Here is a 14067-nt window from a genome sequence, read left to right as displayed (position 1 = left end):
GTATCAAGCAACATGACTTGGTTTTGCGCTACAACAGTAAGCTGGACAACACCTTCCAAAAGAAGTTTCAAATTAAGTGGGAAGGCCCTTTCAAGGTAGTAGAGTGTTTTCCAAATGGCACATATCAGCTGGCTAACCTGGATGGTGTTCTACATAAGTCAAGGGTAAATGGATTGCGTCTTAAATTGTATCATGCTAGATTGATGATGGTGGAACAAGATGAGTTGTCGGTGGAGCAAGAAATGTTGGTGAAGGATGAGGAGACTTGTGATGCGGCGAGTCTCATATCTCTCTTTGCTGCTGCTGATCATGAATGATCTAGCAGGCTAGGGGATGGGCAAATTATGTCAGGAGTTTTTTGGAGCAAGGGATTGCGCATATGTACATACCCATGCATGGTGCATCAAATAAAGTATTGCCCATTTTCCAGAGCCAGGTGGTTACGTGGGGCCCACATGTGTACAGGTAGGACAGCATGTACATAGTGCATCGATTTTCACTATTACCAGTACCAGTGTGTTTTTTCTACAATAAGGAGGAGTTGGTAGCGCGTAAAACTTCTCGAGGAAGCTATCCGCGGGCCGACGACGTGAGGTCAGCAGGTGCGTCAGATGGCATCTAGTGGCGTCAGGAGGGCGAACGAGGTCAATATTTGCACGCAGATGAGGACGGACACAACGTGGGTGTTTGCTTGTGAGAATTATGCAGAAAGGTCATCATGAGGACCTTTTTTTGGGGCCACTTCACCTAGTGGCGAGATGCATTATTGGAAAAAAGCTGAGTGCCAGGTGTGCGAATGATGCAAAAAGGTGACAACTATGCACTGCGAGGTCAGTTTTTGGCCTGTTCGGGGTCCGTTTGAGGTCATCTAAAAGGCCAAGGGTGCCCAACTAATAAAGCTAAGTGTGGGAACTGAAAAAACTGAGAGAAGACCAGAAAAAACGTGGAGAAGAGAGGAGGAACAGCCGCAGGTGTGTTTTTGCTCATTTTGGAGCCTGTTTTGGCCGTAAACTGCTCATCCGAGGTCGGATTTGAGCACTTTGACATTGTAGACTGGGGTTTTGGGCCGTTCCGGACGCGATGGCGCTGTCCATTTTGCCAAATTCCTCACTCTTTTCCTGCTGTTTTTCTGTGTAAGTTTCTCCTATGAGCGAAGTTTCTGCTCCAGTTTATGATTGTATCTGGCTTATTTTACCCATATTGTGTGAGCTGTTTGCCCCATTGGTGTTGGCCCAAGCTCATTTGTATCTAAACATCAAAAATTCTCCTCTTTTGAGCTGAGTTTTTGGGTGTGTGTGTGTGTGTGTGTGTGTTTGTGTGGAGTGGGCAAGTGGATAGTCTCTCTCCTCTCACTCCAGAGGTGTGTTCCCTGTCTCGGCCAGGTGTGTTGTGTAAGCCGAGTGGTGCCCCATAGTGTGTGTGTGTATCTTCCCAAGAGTGTGTGTCGGGTCGTTATAGAGGCGCTGTGTGTGTTTTCATCCCGCTCACAACGTGGTAGCAATTCTATGAAAAAAATACGATTTATGCTACTCGTGATGACGTGGTATTTGTATGGATTTCAAAAATTCGTGCTGGCTGATTTGGGAACTTTTTAGCTCTAGCTTTTTGGAGCAATTGCTTTTAAGATAAGATGATTTTAGAACTTATGCTTTTGGGGCTCGGCTTTTGGCATCCCATATACTCTTTATAAGTTTCCACAAGCCACACTTCCGAGAGCATCTAGATGTAGACTCTTGGACCCTCAGGAGTTTTACCTTGTCAAATCAATAATAATAAAGAAACATTGAAAGGGACGCCAATCTTTGGAGACAGTACGTCTAGGGGTGGAACTCCGCTACTTCACGTGTTCTCATGTGGATTCTCTATTTCTCGCTTATTTCAGTTTTTTTGAAGTACTAAAAGTGTTTCCAAGTGTGTAGATTGTTGCTCCGTTTGTCTTTCTGTCCGATCACTTTCCAGAAGTGATTACATTTTCTCTTTCAGATTAAGTATCTTCGGACCTATCGTCTCCAATCTGCAAGCCACATTTGTGGCATACTCAAACACTAAAGCGAGAGCTTCGCATTTTCTATCAAAAGGCACTAGAAGAGATGCATAAGAGACATAAAGCCCTTCAACCCAGTGGCCTACACACTACCTCTCAGTTGTGTCATGGATGACACAGTTTCAGAGGAGGGGATTATTAGCTGCATAGATAACCTATAATCTAATAACTACATATTCTTTCATAAGTTCAGAATAGTCTGGAGTCACGATATATAGGAGGGGATAAAACACTTATAAAACTACAAAAGCAAGAGGCGCAAGGGAAAAAAAGAAAAACAAAACACTTCATTTGCTTTTAAACAAAACTAGATAAAGCAAACCATTATTTACTTTTTCTTCAAAAAAATTAGAAAAGGTATATGTAAAATAAGTTGAAGCAACTTACTTGGCTAAAACTTGAAATAAGTACTCAACTTAAACTACAAACAATAAGACATCTCAAAGACTTGATCCTAGAAACTGAGACTCCACACAACAACTTCTAAAGGAACAAATTTGTAAGACATAATGTTAGCTAAATACTAAAAATGAATACTACTACAAACCTACAAAGAAGAGGCTAAAAATAACCACATAAGTACAAGATCCAAATTTGACAATATGTGACCTCAACTTCGTCGTTTGTCTAAACAAAAAGAATAAGATTATCACCTTTATCATGCATAGATTGGACAACAGCTATGACATTCCTACTCACATCGTCAGTGCCCAAGAGTAGGTGCAGGTTTGTATAGAGGTCATTCATGCTTTGAACGTACTCTATAAAACCAACAAACTGAGTTTCTATCACCCTTCAAAGGTGATAGGCATACTCATTCATGATAAAGGCTAGCATTTGTCAAGCTAGAGAAAAAATACTAGAAGCATTAGAGATCAAAACATCCAAATAGTGTGTTACTAAGTCAAACAATAAGTGGGCTTTTAAGCTCCCCACTTTTATTGAATTTACTATTGATTATTTTGAAAATTCCAAAGGAAGAAACTTTGAAAATAAACTTACTACGATGCAAAAATGAACATACATTTTTTATGATTCTTTTGAAGGAGTATCCTTTCTCAATGAGTAAAGAAACAAGATGGCACGAGTGAACAACAAAAGAAGATTTACTAGAACAAAGACGAGAAAATCTAAATAGTTGAGAGAAAATGACACCGTACTTAGCTAAAAGAGAAATGTTCAAAGAAATATGAGGCATGTGGATGATATTTAGATTGGCATATTCCGGTTCAAGGCGTTTATCATAGATATCTACTTCCAATCCCAAGGGAGTTTGAAAAATCTCAAGGTCTAAAAAGGCACAACAATCACTACTTGTGATACAGTTAACTTCATTAAACTCCTTATGTTAATTCTTCCAATTCAAGAACATAAAATCTTGAAAATAAGGAATTTCAAGAACAAAAAGATCATCTACAAATGTCTTACATTGCATAACTTGTGCAAAAATATTGGGCAAGTGTTAACAAGGACAAGACGCTCCATTAAATCAAACTCATAAGTGAAAAGATAGAGATTAGCAAAATAGAACATTGGTGCCCATACAGATACCAATTGTTTGCTTGAAAAGAGAGTCATTGACAATTATATACAAATTATCCAAAAGAAAATCTAACCAAGATATGATGTCAATGTCATCTATAATCCTAGTGAATCTCTTTCATCCTTTGTCTGCGTCTACATTCTTATTTTTTAACCATAAGAAGTCAAAGTCTAAGCAATGCCTTATACCTATCTTTCTCGAGCTTTTATGTGAAAAATTTTTGAATAAGAGACTTGATTCTGAATTTAAGGTCCTCCTAATTTAGCTTCATATATAGCATTGTAAAGGCAAAAGTTTGGAGACATAAAAGAGAAGAGTTCTCCTTAATGCTTCTTGAAGAGTTCAAAAACTTTATGATCAGAATCACACCTATTGAATCATGTAAAATCGAACTAGAATCGGTAGGCATGTCTACTTCCTTTAGCATGTTTTTCCACAACTCATTTATGCTAGGTAAAATGGTTTTGAAACAATAACTAAGCCATTTGGAAACTTCAGTCAAAGATGGGTTAAAAGAAGCAGATATAAATCTAGGTTTTATAGAATTTTTGTGGAGCTTCCAAACGATATACAAAAAAGGTAATTTAGGGTAGCACTTGAAACCAAGAGACTTACAAAAGTCTTGATATTTTTTTAAAAAAACCTTGCATCAAAATATCACAACCATTGTAAGTTTGAGAGTTTATTTCACCTAACAAGCATTCTAAATAGAACTTTTTGCACGTAACAACAAAGTTATTTGAGCAGTTATCTCACCTAACAACCATTGTAAGTTTGAGAGTTTATTTCACCTAACAAGCATTCTAAATAGAACTTTTTGCACGTAACAACAAAGTTATTTGAGCAGTTATCTACGTAAGAGATTATGAAATTATAATGAAATTTCCTAAGAGCATATCAATCCGAAGAAGATAAGATATTCCTTCCTAAAGAAAAGTTCCTAGAGCAAGATGCTAATTTCAAAGAATCTTTCTTAAAAGGACTATAGACTTCCAATGTGTAAAAACACCTTGAACTCCTAAAGACTCCTCGAGTTTTACTACAAAACTAGAAATTTCTTTCTCTATGGCTTTGAGAAGGCAAGAATCATGTGAGGAATGGAGCCTTTATTTAGTACCTGTAGAGAAAAGATCTTTCAAGGAATCAAAAGGAAGAATAGAGAAATCGGGTAGTAACCACATGACCCAATGTTCCATTTACGTAAGAAGAAAAGACAACTTTACTACTAGGGCAATCAATACTTGATATTTCTAGCTTTTCTTGCTTTTTAAGATTACGTCCGATGTCACTATAGTTGAAAGTTTTTTGTCCGAAAGTTTTCACATATTTGAAAGCTAGGACAGGATGGTTCCATATCCTTCTTACACAAGGAGAGAGAGCATCCAAAGCTTCTTGAAATCTCAAAATAGAGCTTACTCCAATCTTGTCTAAGTCAGGGGAGGTAAAGATAGTTATCAACAAATCTTTCTTGCCAACCAAGGGATTTTTCAAACTAAGACACTTAAACATAAAAAATTTACCTAATAGTACTCAAAGTTGAGTGCTATGAGACTTTCTTAACTCCAAATCTTCATGAGAGTAGTTCTCAAAGGTTATACAAGAGCTTAAATAGGATTCTTATATTACACCTCTCAAATAATTTATAAGAAAAAGAATCCATTCCATGACTCTAGATAGGTAAATCAATCTCCGTTTGTAATCCCTATATGCAAAAACTCTATGGTTAGAAGGGCCATCATTCTCAATTCTAGAGATTGAAGCCCTGGGGAGACCTTGTACTCCATAAGAAATAGTGTTGTGCAAGACAACTGGATTGATTCGAGGGATAGAAGGAGGATCTAAACAAGAACCTTTAGGAATCCAAGCTCTTTTAAACTGACTTGAAGGAGGAACTAACTTGGGTTTGGGATGTCTTCGCCAAAGCATAGGTTTCTTGTGGTAAACTTTCTTTTTACGTAGAGAAGACTTTTCTTCCAAGTTGAAACCTTTAGGGACAAAGGAATGCAAAGTTCTCATCCAAAACAACTCTAGAGGCCACGCTGATCTTTAAAACTCTTTAGAGTTTCTAAAATTACCCTCTATGTGATCAATAGGAAAACAATGAAAAGACTCAAAGCCATGTTTTGTTATTGCCTCATACAAGGGTTTACCATTTTACGTAAGGTGCTTTTACTTTGAACTTTTCTCGCTTCTCTTACGTGTTCCTAAAAACAGACAAAAGTTGTTCGAAAGGTTTGGCCAACATACATCATAGAAGTATCATGAATACTATAAATTACATAAAGAACTTGAGAGGTATGAACCGGACTTAAAAGAAGATCTATCATAAGATGTTTTTTCCTTAAACGCCTCAAACGATTGAGAGCTTTTATGGAAGAGCTTGTGTAATGAGTACTAACTAAGACATTCTTGAAAGAAGCCCAATGAATAGGACCATCACTAAAAACGTGCATATTCTTCAAATTAAACTAAGCTAAAAACTTAAACCTTTTTTTATACAAATCATTACTATTTCTAGCTAGTGAAATAAAGAAGGGTCGAAAAGACGTACCTAAGAGTCATCAACATTGATGGTTGAAGTTCAGGAAGAAGTAAAAGTATTTTTCATTTTGGTAGTAAGGTCAATATTTCATATCAACGCCCCCCTCAAGGCTAAAGATCGTAAGGTTAGATTGGTGCTAATCACACCACTCATTTGTATAGCAGGGTTGTTGCCAAGCAGTGAGGTCCTTAAATAAGGTTGTTTGCTACACTCAAAAGATCATCGACAATAGCGTGCAATTGAGTGTTCGTGATCTCTTGCTAGAATCACTACTTAACATCTCCTCTCACAAGAGATATTTCATGAAACCGCACAAAAACCCTTCATCCAAAGGACCCAAATTAAGATGTTTATTTTATTTTTTAAGAGAAACAATTATGAATGAAAACATGCATTCTACAAAATTATATTTCATAACTTTATCACGACCAAAAAAAAAACACACAAAATAAAAACAAATATACCTTCATAAATTCATAATAGTTTGAACTCACAAATTATAAGAGGAGATAAAACAAACAAACAAAACTGATAAATAAACGAAGGAAAAATTACCAAAATATCCCCGTACTTTATGAAAATTCCCAAAATGCCCCTCAAATTTCAAAAACTCCCAAAATGCCCTTCAAATTTTCCAAAATTTCCAAAAGATCCCTAGTTGTGAGCTTAAATATTTCCAAATATAAAAAAAGTTATAGCTTTTTATAAGAAGACTAATTGTCTATCAATACAAGATGCCAAAAGTAGAATTTGAGTTGGTTATATAGGTTTTGGAGATGAATTGCTTCATTACTTTTAGACATAATTACCTTTTCTTCCTAGGTAATTTGTGACAAATCACATGTTAAGCACTCAAAAATGATCTCAATTGTCAAAAAGAAATAAAGATTAGAAAATGTTGAACAATCCAAAGAAAATAGATACAAGGGTATTTTTAAAACTTTTAAAATTTGATGGGTATTTTGAGAATTTCCACAAATTAGAGAGGTATTTTGGTTTTTTTCATAAATAAATCAAGAAAATTTAAAAAAAGACAAAAAAAAAAAGATAAAAAGAAACTCTACACAATCGACCATAATAAAACCAATATTACGAAAAGACCCATTATTTATTTAAAAATTTAATTTAAACTAAAAATAATAATGCACACAAAAATCACATTGACACATAAATATAAGATCGTTCGTGTATGCACACCCTCCCAATATATCTCCATGAAGCTCAACTATACTTATAATCCCTTACTGTAAATTTTTAATACTCATTTGAGCAACTTGAACATTTATAGCCTCGAGATTGATGTAATTTATAATATTCGAGTTTACATGTAAAATTATGAGCCAAGCAAAGAGAGAGAGAGAGAGAGAGAGAGAGAGAGAGAGAGAGAGAAATCAAGAGCTTCCAAGTTGTATCACTTTGATTTTAGTCACATATGGGCTTACAGATCATTTATTTTTTACTTAAAAACTTATGGCTAAAGTATAAAAGCCAATTTTTATAAAAACTTTTTAAGTTTTGGATAATGAATCGTATGTCATTGTCTCTTAGCACTATGTACTCTTCCTTTACATTTTGATGCTTGTATTTCTCTCATGGATTGTGTGTTTGAAGTGCTCTTTTCTTCTACACGTTCACTTCACAGGTGAAAGCTCTATGCAACAGCATAAATCTCTCACGATGGTTTTGTGAATTTGTTGTTGTTAATTTTTTTGCTAATCAACTCAAAACTCAAGATTTAAGCATAAAAATTATATTTTAGTCATAGGGGAAACATGAAGGCATCAAAGCCAAGCTTGAGCTTCTAAGTGCATTATGAACTAAAACCGATTAGCTTGAACTTTGTGGGGTATGTGTGATCACTAATACTATGGGTGCTCACTGACAAGAGAAAGATACAGTGTGTGATGGATCCATCCTCATCTGTGCTCTGGATGTCGAGATAATATGGCTCGAATCCTCTGTTGTAGTCTCCGTCGATGTTGTGAAGCGTCTTGATCTTCCTAGTTCCAATGCTTTTAGTGGTGGCTGCTCCTCTATCTGTCCAGTGTTTGGTGTGAAGAAATCAATAATCCGTCTCTGAGAATGTCTCTCTCCAAATCTCCTCAATAAACTATCTCTGTGCCTGTGTACCTCAAGTAGATACAGGTCACACATCTCAGGTCTTGATAGCTCATGACTCTCAAGAAGGGTTCGAAGCCTTCTTTGAATAGACAGTGAAAGCGATCCCGTAACTCATAATACACTCTGCACTAACATATATGATGTGTCTCCGTCTTTGGCTATGTATGGCATAGGTGGCGTATTCTGTTAGCTGCTTGCATCCCTCTGAATCTACCAATCTCAATCTCAATCTCAAGCTGGTGTGAAGATGTCCGTCTTTGACCAATGACACACCGTAACCCATGAGATAGATGTGTGTGTGTGTGTGTGTGTGTGTGTGTGTGTGTGTGTGTGTGTGTGTAAGAGAGAGAGAGAGAGAGAGAGAGAGAGATTGGTTATCGCAAATCCCTCTTGAGAAACACATCTTGAGCTCAAGACTCGTCAGAGAGATTTTTGAGGCTTCATGGGATTGTTCCTATGACGCTAAAAACTTCTCATGGATGGGTACATATGTGTGTGTGTGTGTGTGTGTGTGTGTGTGTGTGTGTGTGTGTGTGAGAGAGAGAGAGAGAGAGAGAGAGAGAGAACATTAAAAAGTGTGTGTGTGTGTGTGTGTGTGTGTGTGTGTGTGTGAGAGAGAGAGAGAGAGAGAGGAGGAGGAAACTTGGGAGGTTTTCCAGGTCTCTCCTCTCCTTGTCTGGTCATGCGCGCTCTCTCTCCTCTCCCTTTTGCAGTTAGAGGAAGAGTGGATAGGCTTCACAGGGTTTTGCCAGCTCACTAACAGAGAGCAGATGGACAAGAGAGAGGACAGAACACGAGTATAGGCAGAGAAGCTGCATGCCGCCTTTCTTGCATTTTTCCCTGCATGCCTTTGTGTGTGGGTCTAATCGTGTTTGTTTTTAATTTCCTGTCTCCTTGAAGAGAGAGCTCAAAAGCTATGGATTACAGCTCTACTTCGATGCTCCTACCTGTTCCAACTCCTTTTGGTATATCCCTTGGAAGATTTCTTGGTGATGCAAGTTGCTTCTTACCCCTCTTGCCCGACTTCTCAATGCCAAGTTCCCACCACCAACAATAATATGAACTGCCATCATGCAAGTGGGGCTCTAACATAGCATCTTCATGGCCTCGAATGAGTTAACTAAGAGCTGTGTCCCTTTCGACGCATGCAGGGCATGCAGTGCAAAGGCTTCACTTAATGAAGCCTCATCTCAGTTGTATGCACTGCAAAGTTTGCTTTGTTTTTCAATTTTTGTGGCGCATGCAGTGCAAAGACCGTTGTACTCTATGCGTTGCAAGTGTACAGCAGGACGCAGCTCTAAGGCTGCTCCCCATGACCAGCTGTTACGTTCCCAAAGATCAGGATGGGCACCTCTTAACTTCTTAGGTGAGTCCCATGAATAGGACATGGATCTCATTTGTGAGAGAGCTTGTGTGATCACCACGCCTAATAGGTGGACTCACCTAAAAGGATATCGGGGAACCTAGGCGACTCCATCCAAAATGCGGTAAAACTCTAGTGGTCTACACAATTTGGATGCCATTTGCCCTCATACCCATACAGCACTGAAAACTGTCTTTAAGGATACCTAGCACCTGCACAGCATATGATATGGGCCTTATGAGCTGCAAACATAATATACCTGCACGGCAAACGATATGGGCCTTATGGGCTGCAAACATAATATTCCTGCACATACTTTTCTAACTCAGTTGTAAAGATCCCATTTTGATTGAATAATTTCGTCCAAGCCAAAGACTCACAATTTATGCGTGGGAACTTTGCTCTGAGATTTGGTTGATGGGTTTGTTAAACAATACTTAAAATCATATTCCTACTCAAAGTAGCAGCTTGTATAAGGGGTGCTCCTGTCATCTCCTTCTCTAATAAGCTTGTCAAACTTAGGTAAATAGGCAAATCTCGAGAGAGAATTTCTCCTCTGGCGAGCCACCTTATCAAACACTTCCAATCAGCACTCCCACGTGAGAGCATAAACCCACTGGTAGATCCCCGATCAGATAGACTACCAGAATTTCCTATCAAGCATGGCAATCTTTTTGGTCGTTCCATTTTAAAAATGCTGTTTGAATTCCATCCGCCATTGCAGGCAATCAATCAAAGCTGCAGAATGATAATCCCATGTGCTCGACCCATGTCCTCCATTCTGGCAAAATTTTTTGTATGTTCTTCATGCTAGCAAATCATCCCCATTAAAAAAACAGGAAACACTCGCATAATTTTGTCAGCCCTTATTTCAAGAATTGGGATGGCATGTCCGACATAAAATCTAGCTGCACCCATCCTTTTAATTATGGCCCTGTTTTAGGGGATTCAGGTCTGACCCCCTCTGGCCTTCCTAATCAACTTTGACAGAATTCCTTTACCTCGGATTAACCCATCAAAGGGAGGTAGAAAATGGAACATTGGTGGCGGGAAGCCAACGGTCACCTTGTATGAAGGGCACTACGGTGAAGAAGAGTGCCATGTCACGTGATAATTGTGTTGACCAAGGCACCCGACCAGCTGGCTGTCCACCTGCGCCAGAGCTGCGGTATTCACCATAAAAGAGGGTATCAAGGGCAAAGCTGCCATTCCATGGAATCCATCCTTCTGGCCGGAAAAACCCAGACATCACACAGTCCAGAAAAATCGAGCGAGAGAAGCTTTTCCAAGGGCGACCCAGATATGAGCTATGTGATTTTGGAGTTCCCTCTAGGAAAGCCAGTGTCCCGTTCAGAATGCAGCTTTGAAAGACGAGTGCGCACGTCTCTGCTGGATCTGTCCGCCCCTGTGCCGTCACTACACTAGTGCCCACATTTGGCAACCCAGGCCTAAACAATATGGTGCATTCCTGAAATAAGGCTGCCGCATTGCCAAAAATGAAGTCAATTGTGCCCTCGATCTGGCAGCTCTTGAAAAACTGCCGTAGTGAATGCACATACAACGTGTCTTGGAACCCTAGGAAGCTGCAATTATAAAAAGCTGCAAAATCGCTGTCCACCCGCAAAGCAACCGCCTGATGCTTCTGAGGCCCAGCAGTGTTTTCAAAAGTCACTCCGACTGCTACAAACCTGTCACCATCCACTGCTGCATAACAGAAACCGAGCCTTTGTTAGACATTCAATAAGCTTGTTTCATTTGAGTCAATTTAAGAGAAAAGAGTGGACAAACATATTACCCACAGTGGCCGAGTCATATGTTGTCACGCCTGGCATTTGCGCATTGCGATTCCCAGTGATTATCGTTCTTCCCATGCCATCTCCTATAAGAGCCAATCCAGTCTTTGCAGATGGTATTTTCACCACCTCCTTATAGACACCTTCTCGGACATGGATAACATACCACGTCGTTGCTCCCTCTGGAGCAGCGTCAATGGCTGCTTGCACACTAGAAAAGTCACCAGACCCATCTAGGGCAACCGTGAGGGCAGGTTTTTGCCACCAGTCTCCAGAAGCAGTCTCTGAAGGTGGCTGAACTGCATTATATACAGTTAGACGTGTGGGCGGCACCCACATGCTCGTGCTATTGCCAAAAGCTCTGTATGCATCCACCATACTCAGAGCATTGCTAGTTATGGTGATGGAATAACCAAGCTTCCGCATAAGATCATCCACGGCACTACTTGTGTTAACATAGCTGAGGGCTGACCTGCAATCATTTTCATATGTGAGAGCAGCACTCATCCATGCTTGGGCATCTGCAACCTGCCAGGCAAGCTGTCCAGCTAAGGGGATCGCTTGCGATTTCCCAAGAAAGCTAGCCGCCCTTCCTAGTAAATACACGCAGTCCTCGGCCGCAGTGGTCATATTCACATTGTCGGAGCTGCTCAGCAATTGTTGAGCAAGAGGGCGAAGTGACAAGACCTCGTTGCGGGATAACGCAACAGCAGAGTCGGCTACTGCAGTGACAGATGTAGCTGCAAAGGCTGAGGGGTCAGAAACCAGGGATGCCTGACAATCATCAGGAAAGCGAGTAGCAGTGCAAGCAGAGGCAATGAAGGGTGAGATCGCAAGACCAACATCGGACATCTGCTTGGAGTGCAGAGGATTATGAACAGGGCTATGATGTTGATTTTTTTGATGATGCAGCAATCCTCTTGGATGTACAAGAACGTCCTGTCGAGACATGTCTACATGAAAATGCTTCCATGATAAGAGTTTGCTGGAATTGTCATGCTTGGGAGACTTATGAGACGAGCGAGGAAGAACAACGACGAGGCAAAGGATGACTGCGAGCATTATGAGTGCAGAACCAATAATGATGGAGAACCGGAATGACCGGCTGAGCCCCCGGTCATCGTCCTCTTCAAAGGCAGGGATTGAGGACTGGGCAGCTTTATCAACAGATTGCGCCTCCCAGTGCTCTAGGCTTGTGCTTGCGCGTGCCTCCTCATCAACACTACAAGCACCACCACCTGCATTCACTTTCAAGTGAGAGGTGGCACTGCCTCCGAGCTCAATGCTTCCACTCAGCTCTTGCTCTTTTCCGCTGCGCATCTTCAAATATGCTAGAATTGTATAAACTGATGATACCTGCTACTGGGCCTTGCTATAGGAAGCAGGGAGCGAGGAGGCAAACAACATCATCTCCTTGAGAGGCGTCCGTTAACAAGACAAGAGGGCCTCGGGATACACGGAAATAAGTAGAGCCCTGAGCCCAGTATGCTAGGCACCACTCAAACCGCCTCTGCCCTGATTCTTACCCAGCCTGAATGACAGTCCAGAACAAACACCTCTCTCTCTCTCTCTCTCTCTCTCTCTCTCTCTCTCTCTCTCTCTCTCACACACACACACACACACACACACACACACACAGAGTAACAAGCAAAATAAAATTCAAGCACCTCTGTAGGTTGCTTGGCACCATGTCCACCTGCAAAAAGCAAAGGGTCGCATGACGAGGACGGGCAATGGGCATGTGCTCAGCTATGGAGCATTGAGTACAAAACTATCTCTCTCTCTCTCTCTCTCTCTCTCTCTCTCGTACACACAGAGGAAAGACGCTTGCTTGCTTGTGCGGATGGTGAACTGCCGTGAACCGTCCCCACTACGCACCACACCATGCGCCTGCAAAGTGTAAAGAAACAGTCCCCTTTCCTTCTATAACGCAGGCTCACTTTGTAGGCGCATGTTCACCATAGGTTTTAGGACAGTAATTTTCACCTTGTGAAGAAAGCGTGACTACAGGACTTTCCTGAGTTCGACCCACCAACAAGACAAAATTGCTGTAATGAAGGAAGGCACAAGAAGTTTTGGACAGATTCTCACAATAATTTTCACATTATGACTTACCTCAACATCATGAGCTTCTGTGAGGGAGGCACGGCATACCTAGCTAGGTACGATGGAGGCAGGGGACCGTGGTCCGTCGGCCCGGTGGGGGGGCCGGTGGTGCCTCTCGTGCAAAAGCTCATAATGTTATGCGTTGTATGAAAAACATTGAAAAAGGCTCCCTTTTCCTACATGAGAAAATTTCTAAGTCTTCTTGTGATATAGGGAGAGAGAATTATGACCAAGTTTACACTACCCTTAGCACCCTCACAGGAAGATTTAGAAATTGTCTCATGTAGTGTTTTCATACAATGAATAACATCATGAGCTTCTGCTCGAGAGGCTCCGCATACCTAGCTAGGTACGATTGGGGGCACGGGACCGCCGGCCCGGTGGTCCCTTGCCCCCAAACATACCTAGCTAGGTATGCGGAGCCTCTCGAGCAGAAGCTCATGATGTTGAGGTAAGTCACAATGTGGGAATTGTTGTGAGAATTTGTCCAAAACTTATTGTGTATGTATGAAGCTCTCCCTTGTACTTGTAGAGGCTTGGTTGTAGTTTTTTGTC

At 40.7% G+C, this 14067-nt stretch overlaps 1 protein-coding gene across 2 annotated transcripts; it reads right to left on the bottom strand.

Moving 5' to 3' along the window:
- Positions 1-9938: 9938 nt before the first annotated feature.
- On the bottom strand, positions 9939-13311 carry LOC147445176 (putative pectinesterase/pectinesterase inhibitor 51). Of its 2 annotated transcripts, none has more exons than XM_086527629.1 (3): positions 13074-13311; positions 11409-12937; positions 9939-11314 (listed from the first exon to the last, which is right to left on the bottom strand). In XM_086527629.1, exons 2-3 carry the CDS (start codon positions 12724-12726, stop codon positions 10629-10631), a joined length of 2004 nt encoding a protein of 667 aa, XP_086383755.1. In that variant the 5' UTR covers positions 12727-12937; positions 13074-13311; the 3' UTR covers positions 9939-10628. The 2 variants fall into 2 exon arrangements, with proteins under 2 accessions (XP_086383755.1, XP_086383754.1); XM_086527628.1 differs by having other exon boundaries at positions 9939-11317; positions 13074-13308.
- Positions 13312-14067: the final 756 nt, after the last annotated feature.

This window comes from Adiantum capillus-veneris, chromosome 13 (assembly GCF_014529385.1).
Source record: "Adiantum capillus-veneris isolate H3 chromosome 13, ASM1452938v2, whole genome shotgun sequence".
Taxonomy (NCBI): domain Eukaryota; kingdom Viridiplantae; phylum Streptophyta; class Polypodiopsida; order Polypodiales; family Pteridaceae; genus Adiantum; species Adiantum capillus-veneris.
The sequence above is the reverse complement of the archived record's forward strand: the minus strand, read 5'-3'. Positions and strand labels throughout refer to the sequence as shown.

Bases quoted from the DNA above. Each gene is read 5' to 3' on its own strand.
- LOC147445176 (XM_086527628.1), bottom strand. From the start codon at position 12,726: ATGCGCAGCGGAAAAGAGCAAGAGCTGAGTGGAAGCATTGAGCTCGGA. The intron at 11,318-11,408 runs GTAATATGTTTG...TCTGTTATGCAG, and splicing joins ATATGACTCGGCCACTGTGG to CAGTGGATGGTGACAGGTTT.